The sequence below is a fragment of the Oryzias melastigma genome, linkage group LG5 (assembly GCF_002922805.2).
Source record: "Oryzias melastigma strain HK-1 linkage group LG5, ASM292280v2, whole genome shotgun sequence".
Classification (NCBI taxonomy): Eukaryota; Metazoa; Chordata; class Actinopteri; order Beloniformes; family Adrianichthyidae; genus Oryzias; species Oryzias melastigma.
Window position 1 is genome coordinate 28,048,711 of NC_050516.1, and position 22,981 is coordinate 28,071,691.

At 39.8% G+C, this 22,981-nt stretch overlaps 1 protein-coding gene across 1 annotated transcript; it reads right to left on the reverse strand.

Annotated features, from left to right (window-relative positions):
- Window positions 1–5,040: 5,040 nt before the first annotated feature.
- On the reverse strand, window positions 5,041–10,266 carry errfi1a (ERBB receptor feedback inhibitor 1a). Its single transcript, XM_024270947.2, has 4 exons — window positions 9,984–10,266; window positions 8,229–8,437; window positions 8,021–8,091; window positions 5,041–7,852 (listed from the first exon to the last, which is right to left on the reverse strand). Exons 2-4 carry the CDS (start codon window positions 8,381–8,383, stop codon window positions 6,816–6,818), a joined length of 1,263 nt encoding a protein of 420 aa, XP_024126715.1. The 5' UTR covers window positions 8,384–8,437; window positions 9,984–10,266; the 3' UTR covers window positions 5,041–6,815.
- Between the last annotated feature and the right edge of the window lie 12,715 nt (window positions 10,267–22,981).

Consider the following 22,981-nt stretch of genomic DNA (forward strand, 5'->3'; position numbering starts at 1 on the left):
TTTGCTCTTTTTAATCTGAATTTTAATGGTTTAGAAGCAGAAAAGTTTAAGTTTCAGCTCTACAAAATGCTCATATTTGACGAGAAATCGAACTGAAGAAAGCTGTGAGTCAAACAAAACAAGTAAATGAAGGGAAAGGTGAGAGTTTAAATACTACACAGACCTTAGACATTATAGGCATAAAGACAGAAATAATCCTCAGAGTGATGAATGATGTCGCAATAGAAACAGGAAATGTTCAACAAATCTTAGTCTTAATGTTACGCAAGAAGATTAGCTTTTTATGCAACTCTTCTCATAAAGGTTTTGTACTTAAACTTCAGAGAAATTTCAATAATTGACTTTAGGGTGTAGATAAAATGATGTAAATTAAAATTAACCCATAATTCCATCATACTTACCTATTTGTTATTGCTTACATTAATTTAAACTGAACCAAAACAACACTATAGGAGAAAAGGATCATTGTAAAACAACAACATTTTAATACGGAAAAAAAAAAAACCAAAGGAAAAAACACTTGACAGTCTCGCCAGCAGGTCTTCAAAACTTACATCATCCTCCGTTCCATCATCAAAGGTCTCTCAAGTTGTCAGTCACTTCTCAGGTCCACTTCCTGGAAACCAAAATGGTCCACGTCCGATATGGAAACCTTACTTAGAAATGAATGTCCAGTTCACTGAAACAGTTTTCATTGAAGACAGCATGACAACATACCAGGAAGAGCAACCACAACCCACAATTTGATGGGCTGTGTTGGAAAATCCTGTACAACCCAGTCGCCACCAGCGACCATGAGAGGCCTTAGCATTAGCGCCTAAAGTACAACTCCTCCACTATAAGACCCTAATTTCTGCACCTATGGGGTTTCCCTCATTAGAGACTTAGATATCCTTTATCCGTTTTTAGACAAACTTCTCCACTGCAGAGTGCAAATTAGGACTGCCACAAATAGTCAACAAATCGACTGTTTAAATAGTCGACGAGTAATTTAATAGTCTATTAGTTGTTACTCTATATTATATGGAGTCAAAGTGTTTTAAGTTGAAAGTTATAACTGCATTTTGTGAGCTTTTAAGACTATTTTGGCATTTATTAAGGATTTTTAGGCTAATTTGGAGTTTAGCAAATATTTCAGCTAAATGCTAGCTATTTTGGCTAATTCAGGATGTTTTTCATTTTTTAGGCTGATTTGGAGTTTGCTAATATTTCAGCTGCATGCTAGCTGTTTTGGCTAATTTATATTTTTTTGTCGTTTTAGCTATTTCAGAGTTTAGCTAATAATTCAGCTGCATGCTAGCTGTTATGGCCAATTTAGATTTTTTTGTCGTTTGGGCTATTTTGGAGTTTTGCTAATATTTGAGCTGCATGCTAGCTGTTTTGGCTAATTTAGGATTTTTTTTCAGTTTTTTGAAGGCTAATTTGGAGCTTAGATAATATTTCAGCGGGATGCTAGCTATTTTGGCTAATTAGGATTTCTTCATTTTTTTAGGCTGATTTGAAGTGTTGCTAATATCTCAGCTGCATGCTAGCTGTTTTGAATAATTTTGGCTTTTTTGTTTTGTTTTTTTAGGCTATTTTTGAGTTTAGCTCATATCAGTCGCATCCTAGCTGATTTGGCTAATTTAGGATTTTTTTCAGTTCTGTGTCGGCTAATTTGGAGTTTTGCTAATATTTCAGCTGCATGCTAACTATTTTGACTAATTTCGGATTTTTTGTTTTTTCATCTTAGCTGTTTTGGCTAACTAAGGTTTTTTTCAGTTTTTTTAGGTTAATTTGGCATTTAGCTAAAATTGTATCTCTCTATCAGCTATAGAGTTTTCTGCTATCAACTTCAGCGTCTTCAGCTATCAGCACTAGCGTCTTCAGCGGCCAAATTCAGCTTACAGCATTCACACTAGCATTATTGCAGTTAATATCTAGATTTCAGTTAGTTTAGCGCTAATGATGGTTAAGATGTGCTTTACATCCAGTTTGTGTTCAAACCAATTAGTTGACTAATTGGAATAAATAATCTGGGCTGGATTAATCGACTATTTAAATAATTGTTTATAATAGTGCAAATGGACAACCCAAAAATCTGCAGCATCCAAATGGGACTAACGCCTTGAACGGTCTATGCCATGATTTTCTTAAGCCATTCAGAGCTAATTAAATCCATATAAATGATCATATACTACATTTGGGACACTAAAAAACAAATTATTTATGAAAAATAAGTTATTTTTATGAACTCTTTTCCTACTCAGAAGTAAGACGGGTCAGTCTCAGAGGCCCCGCCTTTTGCACCTTGTGGTTGACGCCCATTTCATGACATCAGCCTAGAGCTGTCCTCGGTCTACGTTTTCAGGGGATTACTCAAAAATACGTAGATGGATCAAAATACAGCTTTGAGATTGTTTACAGTGAGGAATGAACATTATAACACACATAAAAGCTCATAAAGTTGATATTGGATGATATGGGGCCTTTCAGGTAACCATGAACAAGTCAACGTCACGGCCACTCCAAAACAACCTCATGCTCACTGATCACAAACAGATACAAATGCCGTTTCTACCATAGTTCTGCAGCCACCAACTCCCAGAAACACTTAAAAACCCTACTGCCCACAAACAAATCCTAATACTCTGTTTACACGCATTCCAGTTACCACACATGCAGCCTCCAACCAACCTCCTTGTATCAACAAACTGCCAACAAAGCAGCCTTTTCCAGACATTTGTACTCCAGATGTTGTACCATGACACTTATACTACAGCTGTTTAGGGATTTATTACTGTTTTTCTTTCCTCACCCTTTCGGACGAACAGTGCCCAGTAGTTGGAACAGGAAACTTACTGCATGGAAACTTCAGAACCCAAGGGATGCATTAGGTGTCAAAAGGTTAAGGCGTCAGGAGTTTGTTTCCTGTGAACACTCGGGGTCATTACAAACTCTGACACTAGATGGCATAAATGCATTAACTTAAACAGGAAGCCAGAGCAATAAAAAAGGTAGAGGGATAATTGAGGAGTAATACAACTAAAAAAAAAATCTAAATATTAAATTAAAATTCACACATTTCACGAAACTCAACATCAGGTTTGCTGTTTCTTTATTTTAGCCATGATATAATATTTAAATGTGCAGTACATTTTGTAAGGACAGTTTTGTGCAGAATTTAAAAATCTACTTCATAAAATGTTTATTTTTCCTGGATGAACAACTAAAACGGTCTTTACTATTACTTGATTTGCTGTTTTTAAGACATAAGCACTCTGACCTGAGAACATTTTAACCAGTAACGCTTTAGCCTGAGTTAAACATTAACAACTGTCTTCCACATAAAATGATAAGATATACTACATCCAAACAATATTTTCTCAAATTCAATATGAAGATTTTGCATTGTAATTATTTCAGCCAGTTCAAAATACTATAAAGCCACAAGACAACTCTTAAGTCTGCATGAACATGTTTGTTCAGTTGGTTGCTCAAGCAGTTACTTTGTAAATACCACCATATGCACTTATTAGGATGTTTAAATGAGTCATAATCATAGTTTTACTCTTTTACTCAAAAACAGGTCAGAAAAACAACTGAGTGTGGAAATATGAGGTTAACTGAATTGGGATTTGAAGAGGAGCAGAGGAAGAAAAGATAAATGACAAAAACATGTTTGTTTTAAATGCTTTGTAATTTTTACTATACAGTATTTTGTAAATACAAATAAAACTTGATTTAAAATCAAGTATGTGATGCTTAGTAAGCATTCATCCGAAAGTGATTCTCCTGCTCCTTTCTGTACGTTTTTCAGCATGTAAAAACTCAATCATAATCTCAGAGATTTCAGCAAACTTTGAATCAAACGTTTTGCTTTTTCAGAACATTACTGCTTGTACTTTTAAATTCATAAAGGTTATAGTTTTTGAAATACTGGGCAAATTATGTCCCATATGAAATGAATGAGAAATTTCAAAATTAAGTGGATCAGCAACAAGCCTTTAAATATATTCATGGACTATGTTTTGATGTTATAGTAATTTAAAAAAAAAATGGAGTTTAGCTAATATTTTAGCAACATGCTAACATTTTTGGCTAATCTATTTTAATGAGGAATTTTAGGCTATTTTGGAGTTTAGCTAGTAATTTTTGACTAATTTGGAATCTAAGGTTTTTTTTGGCTAATTTGGAGTGTAGCTGATATTTAAGTAACAACCTAAAAAATTTTGCAAAATTAGCATGTATTAGAGATTTTTAAGCAATTTTATTGCAAATTTTTCAGAAATTTACGTCAGCCTCAGCGCTCTTTCACAGTCCTTTAACGATATTTCCAGTCTTTTAGAAAATTTAGCATTTTGCAAATAACTTTTGCATTTTCAGCAAATCCCTTCAGCAATTAAAATAAATTGCGTCACGATTTTCAGCAAAAAGCTTCAGCATCTTCAGCAAAAAGCATTCACACCAGCATTATCGCAGGTAATGCAACTTTTCTAGATATGTTTTAGCTTACAATGTATTCCACTAATAATAGTGCCAATATATGTGTCTTTAAACTACATTCAGGCCCAGCAACAGACCTTGAAAATGAAACAGTATGTCTTTCTTTAGTTACTATCCCCTATCCTGTTGCCTAGCAACTCGTGTGAACCAGGTGAAAGGGTTTGCAGGAGGTTTTCAATGTTCAAATGCCACCTTTTGTTACTTGGAGATCACAATGGGGGGAAAAAAATCAATCAGCAGCTGGAAACAGGAACTGGTGGCATACTAAATGAATATCAGTCGTGATCGGAGGCCCGTAAGGCTCCAGTCAAGGGAATTGCAACATTGTCATAACCAGCATGTGGAAAACTGGCTGTCAGTGAACATCGAAGCAGTCACGCAAAGAAAAAAAAAAAGTGTTGTAACCAGGAAGAGGAAGACAGTACACCTGTTACTCTCCTTTCTCTGGATAGAGGCCAGTCACAAAAAGCCACAGGATGAGGGCGTGTGGGTGATAAAACAGGCCAAACAGCTGAGTGGAGATATCACTCTTGACAAAAGGAGAACCAAGCAAACTCATAAATAATTCATTTTTATTTTGGCCTTGTCATTTAAAAGACTATATGCTTATCAGCTATTCATAACAACAAATTGAATTGTTAAATACTGTACACAGCATACTGAACTCTCTCAGTGCATGTCTTCACAACAGCAGAGATGTTTTTTTGTTTTTTGATTTTTTTGACAAACTAGTCTTCATTCAGTTTTACTATTTCTGATAAGACATGTGAATACCTTAAGATTAAATAGTATACGATGTAAACATTTCAAACACAGGTCAAAAGCAACATAGTGGTTGTCAAGGCATGTGAGCTAGAAAGAAAGGAAAAAAAAGTTTACTTCAATGACCGATTGACCTTAGCTGTTTTGTTTCCAAAACTAAACACCATGTTTGATACCGAGGGTTATTTAACACGTGTGCTACATTTTCTATAATATCCTGATACTTCGTAAATAATCTACAACAATAAAATACATGCATTTTCTTGGCTGCCAGCAGCCAAAGTCTCTGGGACCACACCCACTGCAATCACGTAAGACAGGAATGCATGTGCAGAACAGGAAAGTTGGTGTCAGGCAGGTGAAGCCTGCACTATCTTTGTAATGCATTTGTATTAACAGGTTGGGCTAAATTCTCTGATCCAAGAGCTTCCTTTGGAGATATTCTTTTGACGAAATTTAAATACGACTAGTGCCAGGTATAATTGGAGGCTAAATACCCCTACTTTTTCTTTTTTTTGGGGGGAGGTGGATCTTCTAATTTGATTGGGTTGTTTTGGGGGTCAATGTGAAATACAGGATTAACATCGAAATGAGGTAGAGCTCAAGGCGAATGGGTTTCAGGTGACTCAAAACTAAGCTCCAGATTTTTTTTTTTAAAAAAGAACAGCTTATATTCACTTTCATTAAAACAGACCAAAAATAAAAATAAAAACCTGGACACTTAAAGAAAAAAAAAAACTAAAATGTGAGCTGCAAACAAGCAGCACGCAGTAACAAGGATGGTTGACAACTCTCCACTGACATACTCCATGTTGTATCGTTTGAACACTTTGTCAGGTTGTTCACATGCACACAATATGCACAACCGCACATACACATATTAACACAATTATACCACACAAGCTGCACTAGAAATTTTAGTGGAAAAAGGCATAGCTGCCAGCAACAACATGCCATGAGAAGTACAAATTCACAGTGACATGGCTGGCTTGTAGTAGTATTGAAACTTCATTGAGGAAGAGCAATTACTTTGTGTTTAATAAACAAACAGAGATACGATGTGAGTACTAATATCCTTCATCTTTTATCCAAAAATTCACTGGGCTTGGATTTAAACTTCATATATTAAGTGATGCACATTTACGTCACTGACCTGTGTGAGACAAAAGCAGCATGACAAAAAAAAAAAAAAGACCCAGTGGCATCACATCCTCACCCTTCAGACACGAAACACTGAGCACATCAAGATCCAAGGCCTGCTTGCACCCTCTGACTGCGCCACATCATCAAAAACAACAGAACGACAATGAAATAAAATCATATCAAAAATAGGTTCTACAATATGTTAGAGTTCTCCCACAGTCTTTCGTCAGATACAGATTTTGCTGTATTTTAGGCGATAGCTTCTTTCAACATTACCAGTAACTGTATACAGTGTGCATATCCTGACAGATGAGGACGTGTACAGACATTTATCATCTAAAAGCAGCAGTTTGATGTACAGATGCACTGTTGTGTCAAGTGGTTTTTGCTCGTATTCCATAAGAGTTCTCTACGGTTTCTGCCCTTCAAACCAAATCCTCCTTCCTCCTTGAGCTGCAGTCACAAGGTGATTCTGTGAACGCAGACCTCTGCGGTAAAATATAATAGTGCGTGGCACTGGCCTTCTTTCCGTTTTCCATGACAGGAAGGATGCGGGGAGAGCCCTCGCTGTTCTGTCTGAAGAAACTCCGACAGCTCACGTACTTGGGATCGGGTGCAAAACTCTGGGTGGGGGGCATTACCCCGTTAACGTACGTGGGAAGGCTCTTTGGGCTTGGCGTGCGGGAGCTGCCTCTGGGGTCTCTCGGGGGCACTTTTGGTGGTTTGTCGTCGTCACTGTAAGCCCCAGACGAGACCTCTGCTGACCAGCGGCGGTTGTCACCAGTTTTCAGTGAACGTGGAGGAAGAGGGGGTGGCACTTCTGGTTTATCAGTACCGTAGGTGTGGCGTTTGTTGCATGTGAGGCGCGGCAGTGACGGCTTGTGTAAAGAGCCAGCTGGGCCAGAGTGAGAACGCCGCAGCTTCCTCTGAGCTTTGTCCTGTGATCTTTGGCATACCACTGGCTCGAGTGGCTCCTGCCGCTGCTGTTCATGCTGTCCGTGCATCGCTTGCACGGGTCTCCCCTGATGGTGCTGCTGGGCCTGGCCAGATCTATCTGTTCCTAAAGGACCATCATAGTAAGCGTAGTTGATCTGCCCACAGTCCCTGAAGCTCCTTCTGTGAAGCTGTCCATATCGAAAAGGAGATAGTTTGGAACACTGGTCGTCGCTCGGAACCAGGCAGCTTTTGTCCGTACTCGTGAAAAATTCCACCTCATTGTCTATAACTTGTTCGGGGCAGATGTCTGTTTGTAGGGGAATCGGTGGCAAAGGTTTGGAACATCTGTCGGGTGTCCGTGGCGGGCTGCTACAGTCCTTAACTGACAGCTTCAGGAATGAGGGAACCACCTGGTCTTCATCGGTAGGGCTCGGGGTGGATGGTTCAGGGGTGAAGGACAGGGAGAGGAGGGCGGGCCGCAGTTTTTTTGAAGGTAATCTCGCTGTACTTGAACTGTACATATGTCCTTTAGGAGACAAACACAAAAAAACTATTCAGTTCTACAGAGATAGTTGGTGCTTCACAACAGTCTCCATCGTCCTTTACTATTTGTCCCCCATTGAGATATTCATGCAAGACAGAAGAGGCAAAACATGCAATCTGAAAGTCATGCTCATCAAACTTTAACACTTACTTTCATTACTTGAAAGTTGGCCCTTTTGCGGAGATCGATAAGTATGATCTGTCCCCATGGTAAAGTAGAAGCTAATAAAGGGAAAAAGATCAGCAGATTAGCAGAGTGATTGCGTACTTTAGAAGGTAATATGTCGCTGAGGCAAATCATCTCCCACAGAACCAGTGTGAGCTTTCTACCGCACCACCACTACCACCTGAACACTCACTTGTCAATGGGGTCATGGCGAAAGCTCCAGGAGGGTTTGGATCCAGCCATGCTGTGACAGAAGCCGCCCTGGAGGAAGGGGTTTTGTATGGGAAAAGAGGTCTCCTGGGCAGTCAGGCCCACTGTGGACATGCTCCAGGCACAGTCGGGTCGCATCAAAGCCAGGAAACACTCAGATCGCCCGGCTGGCTACCCCCGCCTCTGGTGTACCTACAGGACAGCCAAGGAACAACCATGAATGAAAGCAAACAAGAAATGGAGGAGAAAACGAAGCACCTTACACCCCCAAACACATACAAGTGCTTACGACTATACGGAGTCCCAGTACTTTAACTCCAACTGAAGCCCATGTGGAGTTTAAGGTAAAAATAACCAGGAAAACGTCTGATAATGCTAGTGTGTTGCAGCCGTCGACTGCGCTACCACACCAGGGTGTTGTAACCCTGCTTCCCCTGAACAGGAAACTCGGGGGGTCCTCCTGTTACCACAGATATACCTGATGATGCAAGAATCCCTCATGTCAAGTGACCTGAATGTTCGTGTCATGTCAAGAGTGTCAAGGCTGTGTAAACAAAGAATATTCAGAGGGCTGCAGAGCCCATTCATATTTCTGAGGTCAGCCGAATGCTGTAAGAAAAGCTGATCCAACTTTTGACACCAAGCTTACAGGCGTCAGTAGGTAACAAGACGGTCTGACTGAAATGTGTCGAATGTTTATGTGGAATAATGTCGGCGGTAGCCTGCAGCACAATAAGCGCTTCACGGTTCATTCCAACAGGTGCAGCTTAATGGTCGTTTCTCCTTAAGACTCCCAAATGAGATGAACGCGCACGCAGGAAGCACGGCTCTTAATGAAGACGTGATGACGGAGACGAGCGAGGCTCCCTTCTCTCACGGTCTCCTGAGAGCCATGTGTATGAGCCGAGCTGACAGCTGGGGGGAAAACAAAGCCCTGAAACAACAGGAAGCTTTAGGGGCATCCGTCGAAGCCAAGCTGCCCGGCGAGGCATGCAAGCCCACTATCCAGAGCCTCTGAGTCGGTTCCGCCGGGATGGGAAGCAACATGATCCTCGATAATGAATCCCCAGGGGCTTGTGCTTCCTCTTGCAACAGGTGCAAAGACAGCTCATTCTGGAACTCAACCACGGGAGCATTTACAGGCAGTGGGATTAAACAAATGATGTAGCCATGCAGGGCATTAGTTCTTCCTGCAGAGGCATTCTTTCGGGCAGTTACTGACCACGGGGGTTTGAGGGTCCTTTTAAGGCCAAACCTGAGCACTCCCAGGTGTCCAGGCGAGAGAGGCATCCGAGTTGCTGAGATACAGTCGTCTATAGTCCCTCAAGGAAAGAGTTCACACCCCACTCGTGACAACCCTGCAGCAGGTTTCCAAGCAACCATACTCGCTCTACCTGTGAGGCAAGCAAACACTGCGCACACCCCCTCACTTTACCGGATTGAGATAATAATGGTTAAAAGGCCTCTAGCAAGCAGGTGACTCACGACACAAGACACAAGTCAGCTATTTGGCAAGGCCAGGTTTAATGATGATGCAGTGATTTGTTATTTCCCTTTCAGAACAATATTGCAACCCAAAAGGTAAAGCAATCTAAGTTGTTCTTTTATTATTAATAATAATCACTATAATAAACAATAAAGTCAAAGAATGAGTGATATCATGGGAGGGAAAAAAAGTTGCATCAAGTCAGTGGAACACACAAAACAAGAGACACTTCAGATCACATTCTGAACTCACCGAAATAGCTTGGCAGTTCTTCTCCGTTGACAGTCCCACTCCCCCCTCCAGAGAAACCCCCCCAAAAATCCTGGTCCACTGGATATATATCTCCGGAGCCTGTGAGGCTTTGATCTGAGCTGGTAGTCTTCTCCTGCCTGTTGCTTTAGGAACGGGACGCCTGCATGTGTGCGCGCGCGTGTGTGTGTATGCGTGTGTTATCTGCGCTCAGGCTTTTCTGACACTTCTAGATCAGTCCACTGTTGCACTGGGAAACTTCTTATAGGCTCCACCACCGCCGACGCTCTGGCTCCGCCCCTTCCCCCCGCTTTCTCTTAAAGCCGCAGTCTTCCTCATCACCGCCCCGTCAGGCGGGAGCTGTAACATAAATCAAGGTGGCTGAACAGTCATCTATTTACAAAAGCTGGGGGGTTGAAATGAGCCACGTTGGTAGAGTTGAGACGACTTTTCCAGTACAAATGAAGACATTAAATTTGAATTGTGCAGCGACAAAGGTAAAATAGAATGTCATCCTCTGAACCTGAATTCTCCCTACATTAACCCACCAAGCAGAGAGATATGGAAAAATAATAGCTAAGACCATCCTTTAGCAAAAAGTAATCTATTTAAAATCCCCATGACCATTTATTTTTTATTTTTAAAAAACGTTCCCAGTATTGTTTCTATTATAATTATAAAATTTTAATCAAAATCCCAAAACCTAAATGTCTTAAAAAGACATGTTCCAAGTTGATCTGAAGCCTCTGTTTCCAAAATCTCCTCTGAGGGGGCGTGGCTTTTGGAGCTTAGCTGAGTAGCCCCGCCCCTGATCTCCCCCTCCGTCTCAATATGATAGCTCTGTGTGTCACTAGCGTAAAACTTCACCGCTGCTACATAAAAATGTCAATCAATATCGGTAATGTCCAGCCGTATGGTTCGGATCCGGATGTTAGCTCTGTTTCCATAATGAACACACAACAAATCCAGTGATGCTGATTCGACCACAGAAATGTGAACGATGGATCATTTGACTGCAGTCAATGCGATCTTCTCTTCTCCAGAACCTAAGCTAGACAATCTACCCGGACCAGATGAGGGTTTAGTGCATGTGCAGCAGAGCTGTTGTGATATAAAGAAGGATCACTGTCTGAGACCGTTTAATTGACAGATTTAAAAGAAGAAATACACGGAAATGGGAAAACAAAATGATGTCTTATTCTCTTTCACAAGAAAAATGCCACACATACAGGTTAAAAACTCAAAACCCATAATTTTAAGTGTACAAGTAGACTAAAGTAGTACAGTACAGACCAATTCTTCACTTACTTAACCCTCGCTTCCACTCAGCAGTCTGCTTTCACGGCACATGCGAGGTGTAGACCGCTAGCGTGTCATTGTCGTGTGACAACTAGAAAAGCAACAACAATGGAGGTCCTCCAGCAGCTCGTCTTTTTCTTGCTTTACTTTTTGTACACGAATTTTATGTTGTTTGAAAGAAGATTGCAGGCGGCTAAGAAGAATACCAAGAGGAAAACGGAAATGCTAGCTTAGCGCTATATTGGTGCTTTCTAATGTCGTCATCACTTTTTCGCCAATCGCGAACTGCTTCTACCATTCAGAATCTGGACTTACGTTGAAAAGTTACAGTAAATCAAAGGACGTAAACACTGGAGCTCTTGTGTTAAAGGGTTAACAGCAAATATTATTTCACCAATTTCACATAAAAACCTAATAGATTCAAACATTTTACAAAGACTATGTATGAATTCACTTTGTTTTGATGATGAAAACTTGGTGGTTTTTCATTAAAACTGTTCAAGCGCAATGCATTTTGGTCTATATTCATCCATCTAGTGATGTTTCTTGTTTTTGGTGCTTTTAAAATGCTCTTGTTGCATACTTTTAAAAAACATTTTTACCTATAAATATGTTTGATCCTTTAATTTGTAATCACCTTCCCGTCTGCTGTTCTCATTGCCACTGTTCCAAAGTCTTCTACCACCCCCCCCATGTAAAATGTTCTAGCTCCGCCCCTGGCGTGCAGCTTATTGAGACAAGCAGAGAACAAATATCCTGCTCCGCTGCCAGCTGCACCGAGCAGCACATGCATCCGAGCCGCCTGCACGCTTCACGTCTGCTCAACCTGTTTGCCTTGCACAATCTGTACATAAAATTCATTAGCAAGGCAGCGTGGGCTTAAACTGTAAGTCTTATCTTAGAAAAACAAAGAGTGCACTCGTTCATATTGTCCCACTTACACCACTGGATTAGATGTTCTACCTAAAACAACTGAGCTGAGTTTTATGTATCATGGAGTAAAAGATGTTTATGCACAAGAGAACAAACTGTTCTTGTCCAAGAGTTTAGAAATCCTTTAGGAGGCCCCCTCAGACCCAGAAGACTTATCGATGCATATTTGGCCCTTCACGGACCAGACACTCATTAATCCCCTTTTATAATTTCCGGCACGACATTGGAATTCCTCTGGACCGGCTATGACCACCAGGGGAGACGGTGGGCTCTGCAGTTGGAATTCTTCAGTTTATTTGTGCTTGAGACAAAATCAGGGGAATCGAAGCAAGCATTGAATTAAAAAAAGTACACGCCAAGAACTCAGAACATAAGTTCAGTAAGTTTACATGCATTCACGCTTAACTTCCCTAAGTCTGTTATTTAAAGTGTTTCCAAGTGCCAAGAGATAAACAGACTTCACATCCAAATCGTCTCTCCGCCCCCACATTCCCTTACCCCTCCCTTCCTCCGAACCACAACGTGATGTCATCACTCACAGGAAGTGCCTTAAAAAGTTAGTCATGGAGGAAAAAAAGGAAAAAAAATTTTCACTGAGGGAGTTAGGCAAGCAGAGAAGCCACAGGCAGCCCTGTGGAGAGCTTCAGACGGGAGGTCTGGTGTCAGGGAGGATATGCTTCTCAGGAAGTGTCACTCTGACTTTTTATTTTGATTTTGGTTTTGCCTTCATGACTCACACTGCGCCTCGTCTGACATGTTCTGCACGCCCACTCAAAAAGTGACAGCTTTTGGCTTATTTCCCTCCGAGTTGCTATGGGAGAACAGGAATTTCCCTTCACCGCGTATTGTAACATCAGCTGATGAAGTTTGATAAAAACACACCTAGCACCCCCTTAAAAAAACTAATTAAAATCAAATATTTACACAATTAAAGTTTCACCATCCTTGTAAATTATTTATTCTCTGAGGTCAAAGCATTTATTGCCCCTGCCTACTGAGGTAATTAGATTATGCACATATTCAGACTCCATCCAAAGTTCACTCTGATACGGACTTAGCAGCGTCTGCTGAGGTGACGTCAATCCTTAAAGCCCATAGAAAAGTCCAGCAGTCGCTATAGCAACCAATTACAAAATAAAAGCTTTTTTCCCCATTTTATTATACCTCAGATTAAATCAGAGCATTTTTTTTACTCCCTAAAAATAAATTTGAATTTGGTCCCCCCTCTACCAAAGTACAGTCCTATGCTGCTGCATGTTTTATTTTGTTTTACAAGTTTTTATGAAGTGGAAGAAGCTGCAAAAGGTCTATTTGATTAACTTCCAGTTGCTGTGAAGAACATGAGCTTAATGGTGGAGAATTTTCTCAAACTTAATGATAGTTAAAATAAAAAAAATAATAATGTAATGCTGAAAATGCACAATAAAAAAATCTAAATTTCAAGCTTCATATACTAAGTTAAGTAGATCATAGTATAGTTTACACCAGGGGACTTTGGCTTTTGAGTAAAATGGAAACAATTTATATAAAAATTGGTTTTGTAGAATTGGTTCATTTATTTTAATTAAATGCATTCTGTTATTTATGCTTTGATTTTTAACAAAACTTAGCAAAAAGACGGTTTAATCTGTTACCACAGAGGATTATTATTAATCATTTCATTGCTTTTAGTTAAAAAAAAAAACTATTCTAAACAAAAGTTGTTGTTTATATTTAGTAAAAGGGAAAAAAAAGACGAAGGAACACCAAAGTCACAATGATAGAAAAGACTTTATTGCATTTTTAGTTCAAATAAATCAGTCAAACACAGGAGGGCTTTTATTTTGAAAGGAACTTGAATGAGCTGCTTTCAAAAGTAAAATAAGTTAGTAAAACTAAGAAAAACACAGTTGTAGAGATTATTTTAAAGCTATATTTTATAAACGAATGGCTTAATGGTTACAAAAACATAAAGTGTGTCATGGTCCGCCTGCACTCCTCCTCCACCCCTAATTGGACCCAGCTGTCGGCACTCTTCATCATCACTCCAGCCTTCTTAAGCGGAGCTCTCCCCAGCATTCTTCGCCAGTTCGTTGCCTTACCCGGTGAAGTTACCTGGCCTACTACGTACAAGTTTTGTATGCTTTCGCTACGTCTAGCCTCGTCTCACGTCCTGACTCCTCTATCTCCAGGTTCTTACCTTCCATGTGCCGACCTGGGTCCTGCCTCGCCTAAGCACCTCGTCTTTGACCACGCCGATCCTCACCACGCCACGCACCCACTGCCGGACTCACCTCTTCGCTCCACCTGGCCGCTCCAGTCCGTAGCTGGTCTTCGTCCACAAGCTTCCACCTGCATTCCTGGTTCCGGACGCAACTCCATTATATCCACGGACAATAAAACTTTATTTAACCACTCCAGTTTCACGTCCTCCTTCCGGGTTCCAGCAACTGGGTCTGCCTCGTCACGCCGAGCATGACAAAGTGTATTTTCCTTACTTTGAGGTGGGGACATTATGGCTCTCATTGGATCTTAGTTCAGAAGACACAGGATTATATCTATATATATATATATATATATGGCCCTTTTAGCATTAAAAGTTGCAGACCCCTGGTTTACACATTCCCCTTGGTTAGAATTGGTTTTGCCATGAAGGTTTAAAAATAAATGTTCTATTCACTATGTATTTAAGCTAATAAATGTTTCTTTGTACATTTATTATGCTATTATTGTTTTTTGAATGAATAACACCCATTTTATCTAGTGACAAATTTTACATATTTTTCCACTTTTACAGAGCAAATGATGCATTTTTTATGTATTATTATTATTATATTGTCATAAATTGTATGCTACACAGACACTTCATTTTTGCTGTGAAAAAAACAATAAAGCACGATTTATCTATTTACAAAAGTACATTTAAGCTTTTCTGGTGTTACATCCTGCTCCCACAGCTGGACCTTTTCCCGTCCAGTCCTTCTGCTCACCTGGCAGGTGTGGCCAATGTGCCTTAATTGGCACCTGCTGGCTGTTGAAGACAGAGGAGGCCACACCAAGATGGGCAGGGAGGAGAGCAGCAGGCTGTCTTTGTGCTCAGGAGTCTTTCCCTGCTGGGTTTTGTTATTTTGGTTTGGGGTTGACCTTGGTAGTCTTACACTGCTGGGTTTTGTTATTTTAGTTTGGGGTTGACCTTGGTAGTCTTACACTGCTGGGTTTTGTCATTTTAGTTTGGGGTTGACCTTGGTAGTCTTACACTGCTGGGTTTTGTTATTTTAGTTTGGGGTTGACCTTGGTAGTCTTAAACTGCTGGGTTTTGTTATTTTAGTTTGAGGTTGGACCTTGGTAGTCTTACACTGCTGGATTTTGTTATTTTAGTTTGGGGTTGACCTTGGTAGTCTTACACCATCGGGTTTTGTTTGTTTTATTTAGGTATAGTTAGTCAGCCTTTAGCAAGGTGCTGCTGACTCCAACGGTTGACATGGCTGGGTCAGCAACCTCCCTGACTTATTTTTGTTTAGCCAAGGTTCCAATTCCCTTAGTTTTGTTTTCTTGTTTGAACCAGCACACTAACTGTTTTTTCCTTTTGCTTTTCAGGATATGGTTTCTTTGTTCCCCATATTTAATAAACTGTTCTTTTTTCTCACAGTTTCCAGTTTTTGTTATGGTCTCATTTTTGTTTTTTTTCCCCTAGACTTGAACCAGGTCTGCCCATCGGGACTGTAAAACTTAATTTCTGTTTCTAATGTAAATTTGAGTTGATCCTTTTTCTTTCCCACTTCCAAATGTTGAGTCATGACTGAAGTTCCAAAGAACTATCTTACCTTTTTTTTTTTTTCCCCATGGCAACGAGTCTGTGCCCAAGGCCCCCAAAAATGTAGTTACTCACATATTTTTCCTGAAGTGTGACTCAGTGATCACTTCCTGTATTGATAATCTTCTGGGAAATGGAAGGATTTCAAAGTAAAATGACTAACACAAACGTTTCCTCTTCTGTGGCGCAGTGAAAAGCAGCAATACCTAGTCATTATTGCATCACTCCTCAGTATTGTTGAGTAGTTCAAGTGGAGCTACAGGCTGCTGCTAATAATGGGTGGAGCCAAGCCCATCCGCCTCCTTTATAATAAACGGGTGTGTTTAGACTACAGGACCTGGATCACATCAGACTCAAAGCGAGGGAGTTTTTGGCGAGCTCAGCCCTATGACTTAGAATGAATCAAAGTCTTGTTGGTAATTATTAAGAATGGCAGATTCCTCTATGAGGAAAAAAAACCCACATTCTTTTAGCATGACCTCTACAGTAACCCCTGATCCCACTGGTAGACATCCACACAAACACTCCTTCGTGTTTAGAGAGGAGCTGTGAAAACAGCTGCTGTGGGGATGTGGAGGACGTCACACGGGTTTGTTTCCCCTCCAGCCTCTGATCCTCATCCAGCTCTGCAACAAGATGGACCGACAAGGATGGAAGCTGTTTTACAGACTAACATGCTCTGATATACCTCTCAGTCTGCGTAGTATGTCCCATAAAATGATACCTGCATTGTGTTTTAAACAAAACAGAAGCTTTGGGTCTGAGGCCAACTAGTAATCCAGATTTCCGGTGTTGTTAGCTTGTTTGAGAGGAAATTCAGACCTCACTGTATGGAGCAATCCATTTATCTTAGGTTACATCTCCTCTCTGACGGAGTTTTCTGCTCCTCTACTTTCTTGTTTTATCCGCACCCATGGGAGACTCTTTCTATGCACATGTTGTGGCCCAAAGCCCCCAGCTTCCCTGATAAAGATTTCAGATGTTATCCAACAAGAGGCTCAGATGGCTTCTAAATCAAAGTGGAGGATTTTTGACGGAGGAGGTATAAATCAATGAGCGTGGGGTCAAGGTTGAATTGCTCTCTGGGTGCACCAGAGACACAGAAAACACATCTGTACGCACAGATGCATGCCACAGATGAGCTCAACTCAGCGAGGCCTGTTTCCCCATTAGTGTTTGTGTCTGCGAGCACGTCCAAAGCCCAGCCTGATGACAGAGACTGAGTCATTCAGGGCAGAGTATGTACTCTGTCAGAGTGGCTTTTGTCCCATTCACCGATGGATTTAGGGTGCCTGATGAATTCAAGCAGACTAGGCGCTGGGCAGCAGCTACATTAATTTCTTACAACAGCTCGGTTCTGCATCATAGCTCACTCAAACCTCCCAAAGAACAGGTTCAGCAGAGCAAAAATGAGGTCTTTGCTCCCATTTTCCGTTCCCTGCTAGCAGGGTGGTGTGCAGATGCATACATAAGGAGTGAAATGCTGTGCTCCGGGCAGAGAACCTGCGTGGGTGGAAATGCATGGTCCCATTTAAATGTAAGTGTGCAGTAATGGCCTGGAGGCTACATGATGAAAACCAAGCAAGATGAATGGTTAAACTGCTATCTGCTATTAAACACAACAGCATTTGTTCTTTGTCTTCCAGGTGTTCAGGCAAAGTCACGCTGTGGAATTATAACGTTCGCACGTTTATCCATGTGTTTAGGAGAGATTAGCCATGTGCAAAATGGAAAAAACACACTGTTTTTGGAAAATCCAAATCTAAAAATGAAAAATGGGGAATCTTGGATCTGAATGTAAGGTTTCTTAATTTTTTATTTTGAGATTATATCAATATAGAAAATGTGAGACGTAAAAACCAAAAATACTACCACCATATTTTCCGTAATATAAGTCGCAAGAGCAAAAGATGTCTTAAAGAAAACCATATTTAAGTCAATCTGGAGTATAAGTCTACAAAAATGTCTAATCGAGAAGAAGAAAACCATATATAAGTCGCTCTGGAGTATAAGTCGCACTTTTATGGGGAAAAAAGTCTGACGTTTCAGAACAAATTCGCCAAACCAAGTGTAGCTAAAAAAATAAATACACAAATAAATGCAACAATGCTAATATTTTATAAGAAAAATATAAAAGTTTAAGAGGAAAACAGTTAGATTCTCTTCCATATTTGTTTTGGACAACACTTCTTCTGCCTCTGTCAGTACCAGATACTCAGATGCAGAGCCCTCTAGTGGTTGTTAGAGGAAACAACCGCTAGAGGACAGCCGATGTTTACTGGGAAAACAACAAGTATATGAGCCTATTTATGTCTAAAAAAAATAATACACAAGTAAGTCGCTCCTTAATAAAGGTCACACCCCTGGCTAAATTATTTAAAAAAAAAAAAAAAAAAATGCGACTTTTATTGCAAAAAATGCGGTACTTTTTTTTTAGATTAGCATCACATTTTATGACTTCAACAATTTCCTCTGAAAGTTTTTGTTTTTTTTTATCCAATAAAATGATTGTTTTTTACATATATTTAACACAGACCTTTCGGCTCTCCTAAACCAACGATAATTATGGGAAATAGCTATGTCTTATGTAGACCAAGACTCAAAGTGTATACAGAGGAGACACCTCACTGCACATTACTGTAAGTTTAGCTTAAAGAGAAAAAAAGAGACTATTTAAAATGAGGTCTGTAATTATCTTGGAGACAGCAGATTATTCTTAACTCTGAGGGAACGAGTTACTGCTCCCACTAGACCTCTATCTCACGGCAAAGATAAGGTTTATGAAGCTTGAATGATAAAACAGTAGGGACGATTAGAATAACTGTTTTTCTGTATATATAAAAAAAGGTTGAAAAGTTACAGTATGTTAAAGATTTTGTGTTCGTCGCCACAGGTTTTAAAGGGTTAACAAGCTTTTTAAATCATATATACATGTCAGCTTATCCTTTCAGTAAACTCACCGTCATTCAAGCATCGAAATAAATGAAGTAAATCAGCCAAAGAGCTCCAGACCAAACACAACGAGGGGCCTCTTTAGCGTGAAGGCGTGTGGGAGTTGTGTGCTCACAGGCCACAACGCACTCATTACTTTTGTCTCAGTTAAATAGAAAAAAAAGACCTTGTCATAGATGTGCACACATAAGCTAACACTACATGCAAAAATGTACACAGACGTATTTACAAACCTGAGTTAGCACTTAAGAAATACACAGAGGGAGGCGGGGAATTTAGTGCCTGATTACAGAGCTTTTGTATTTTTCCCCTAAGAGTCTCCACTAGAAATGACCTAAAACAGTAATTTAGTGGAAAGCTGACATAATTAGGGTATGTGTTGTCTGAGAAAACTCCATAGAAAAAGTGAGCTGCATCTTAACCCTTTAACACCGGAGCTCCAGTGTTTATGTTCTTTGATTTACTGTAATTTTTAAATAAAAAAAATAATTACTGGAATTACAGTGATTGTGCTAATGATTGAAAAGTTACAGTATGTGAAAGATTTTGTGTTTAAGCATCACCAGCAGTGTTAAAGTCCTCCTATGACAATTTTTTTAATTTTAAGTGTTTTAATTATGATTATGGCGTTTTAAACCAAAAACCCACTTGCTAAATGTCTTTAAAAAAAACATTTTTCATGTTGATCTGAAGCTTCTGTTTCCAAAATCTCCTCTGAGGGGGCGTGGCTTTTGGCGCTGTGTTAAGTAGCCCCGCCCCTGATTAAAAACACGGGTTAAAAAACTCAAAGAGCATTATTTTCATTAGAGGGGGACTTTAAAGGGATAATCCCAAAAAATAAGCTTTTTTTTCACATTTCTCCCACACAAATCATTATTATAATTATTTTAATAAATTTACATTCAGTCAAATTTTTGGATTCAAACATGTCCTCACTTTCGGAAGCATGGGAATATTATGCAACACTGACTCATGACAATTTCATGGTCATGAGGCAAAAAAAAGAAAAAAGTTGGAAGAGTATTATTAATAAAAACAAATCCACGGAGATGTGTGTGCATATTTTTCTACTTCAAAAAGTTAAGGGTGGCTTGTTTCTGCAAAAAAAAAAAATAGTGGATGCATATTAAGCAAGCATTCAGGACGGTGCACATAACAACCAACCACCAGCTAAAATGTCGACTGTCAACCAAAGAGACGGTTCAGGCTGTTGGCAACCGTTCTTTTGGCAGCGTGCCTGTGAGTTACCTGCACACACCTCATTTTCAGCTGAACACACCTCCTCCCAGTCAAGGTCAGCAGAATGCTGCCGGGTAACTAAGCAGCAAACGTGCATGACAGAAAAGCGGTCATTGTGCTGGTGGAAAAATATGAAGCTCCCTTGCCACATTAAACGGTGACCCATGCACCACTAGCGAGATAAGGTGGCCGGGGGCGGCTGTCTTCCAGTAATGATGAGGGCTTCGTGAATTAAGGAATCATACAGAAGGGAAAGGAAATTATTGAAAGCATTATCACATGTGATTAAGTTTTCATGCACATTTGAATGGAAATGTCATTTTCAAGCGTTTTACTTTTGTTTACTTAGCAGAAAAGGTGATTTGAAACATTCGCCCATTAATTTGCAGGCTTTTGTTGAATGGCGGTCCACTGTGACCTCCTGGAGGGAAATTCTCAGACGATTAAGATAAGTGTTCAGACTACAGGCTGTAAAACTGAGGGGAGCAAGATACAGTTCAACAACGTGCAGAAGGTGAGTGGAAATGGAGGCTACAATTGACTTTTTGTTGCTCTACGCCATGTGGCAAAGTCAAGGCCCGGGGGCCGCATCCGGCCCTCCGGGTAATCATATCCGACCCTCCAGATAATTTTGTTTTATTGTTATTAATCGCCTGATGTTTTCTTGCACTTATTTATTTCTAACTTTTATAATTTTGCCAAAATGTATTTTTATGGAGGGGAAATATTTATAGTTATTTAAGGTTTAAGTTGATTTATTCTGGAATAATATTCCTGCCTTTTTATTATTCATAATTACGTTAAAAACTTACGTTTTTAATTTTTTAAAAATTGTCATTCTGCTAACTTTTTGGACTATTTTGGCATTTACTAAGATTTTTTAGACTGTTTGGGAGTTTAGCTAATATTTCAGCTACATGCTAGCTGTTTTGGCTAATTTAGGCTTTTTTTAGTTTTTTAGATCCATTTTGGAGTTTAGCTAATATTTACATGCTAGCTGTTTTGGCTAATTTAGGCTTTTTCGGTTTTTTATGGGCTATTTTGGAGTTTAGCTAATATTTTAGCCACATGCTAGCTGTTTTGGCTAAGTTAGGCTTTTGTCAGTTTTTTTAGTCCATTTTGGATTTTAGCTAAAATTTGCATGCTAGCTGTTTTGGCTAATTTAAGCTTTTTTTCAGTTGTTTAGGCTATTTTAAAGTTTAGCCATTTTTCAGCTACATGCTAGCTGTTTTGGCCCAACCTAAGATTTTTTTAATTATTTTTTAAGTCTAATTTATCATTTAGCTAACATTTTACCTGGATATCACCATCAGTGATTTCAGCTCTTAATTTCAGTGTTTTCAGCTATTAGCTTCAGCGTTTTTAGCTATCAATTTTAGCATCTTCAGCTATCAGCACCAGCATCTTCAGCAGCAAAATTCATCTTACAGCATTCACACTAGGATTATCGTATTTAGCCAAATGCTATATATCTATTTCATAATTATGTTAAAAATGTATGGTTTTAAAGTTTTAAAATTTTAGTTTTAGAGTGTTTAATAAACGTTTATCCTGTTCAGCCCGCGACCAAAGGTGTGTTTTGGATTTTGGCCCCCTGCTCTACGCAGTTATTTGCTTTTATGCATGAGCACACTAAAATGAATCTGTTGATGCTTAGGCTTGCACCTTACACTTGTTAAAAGTCATGACATCATTTCATTTTGAACTCAGGTGTTGGGGGTGAAAAAGGCCAGGTCAATAATTCACCAAGATATTTGGCTAAATCCAGATAAATGCCTCATGAAGGATTTGTGAAAGAGCTTTACTGTTTACGTAAAACAATGTGTTGCTTCACAGTTCGAGTGTACTTTGAGCTTCATGACTGCAGTCTTATGAGCTCACAAAGTTCCCACCAAGACTTGCTAATTAAGTTTATGGCTGTTAAATTGCTGAAAGTTGCTCCTCGAAAATAACTTTCTGCAAAGCTGCAACAGCAAAACAAAGCCCGATTGAATCGTTCCGATCTAGGATTTTTTTTTCTTACCAGAATTCCAAATGTCCAAGTGTTTTTGCACAAAAGTGCAATAAAGTAGCCTTCTGTTATCTGGCTCTGCAAAGCTTTTACTATTTGCACAAGAGATGGGATGCACATTCTCCTAAATTCTTCCCAGCACTAACTGGTGTAGTGGATGCATTCCAAACTGAGACCAGATAAGATTGTAAGTCATTGAAAGAAGTCCAAAACAACCGTCACCCCAGGCCACCTACACGTCCCACTCCCACAGCAACACCTCCTTTCAGGGTTAGCTTCATTTGGCCTCCCATCAAGACAGGAAGCATCCAGCAGAGACAGACAAGAACTGCAGTCGCTGGCTTCTCTCCGTGCTGGGAAACTCAACTAAACGGAACTGAATTGCTTGAAAACTGTCTTTGTGTTTGAAAGAAAACCCAGAAGGTTTATGTTTGTTCTGTACAAGTGATAGCAGTTTAAAAGGTGCAATCAAAACTGTCACAAGATGAAGAGGAAAACCAGGACACAACAGTTTTATGGCAGCATTATGTTGGGACTGTGTGACAAAAAGCAGACGGACACTGCATGTGTTTTTCTCTGCTGCATGTTGGATTCAAACCGTTGGACTCCTGATTAGAGTACCCATAATGCTTCAACAATCAATTAAGTGGTGTGGTTTCTAAGTTTACAAAAGTTTTATTAAAACATTTCGATATTAGGGAGCCGTGCACCAAAGAAAGTCAATTGGAGATTAGTAGTGGAGCCAGAATTCATACCTAAGGATGACCACTTAGT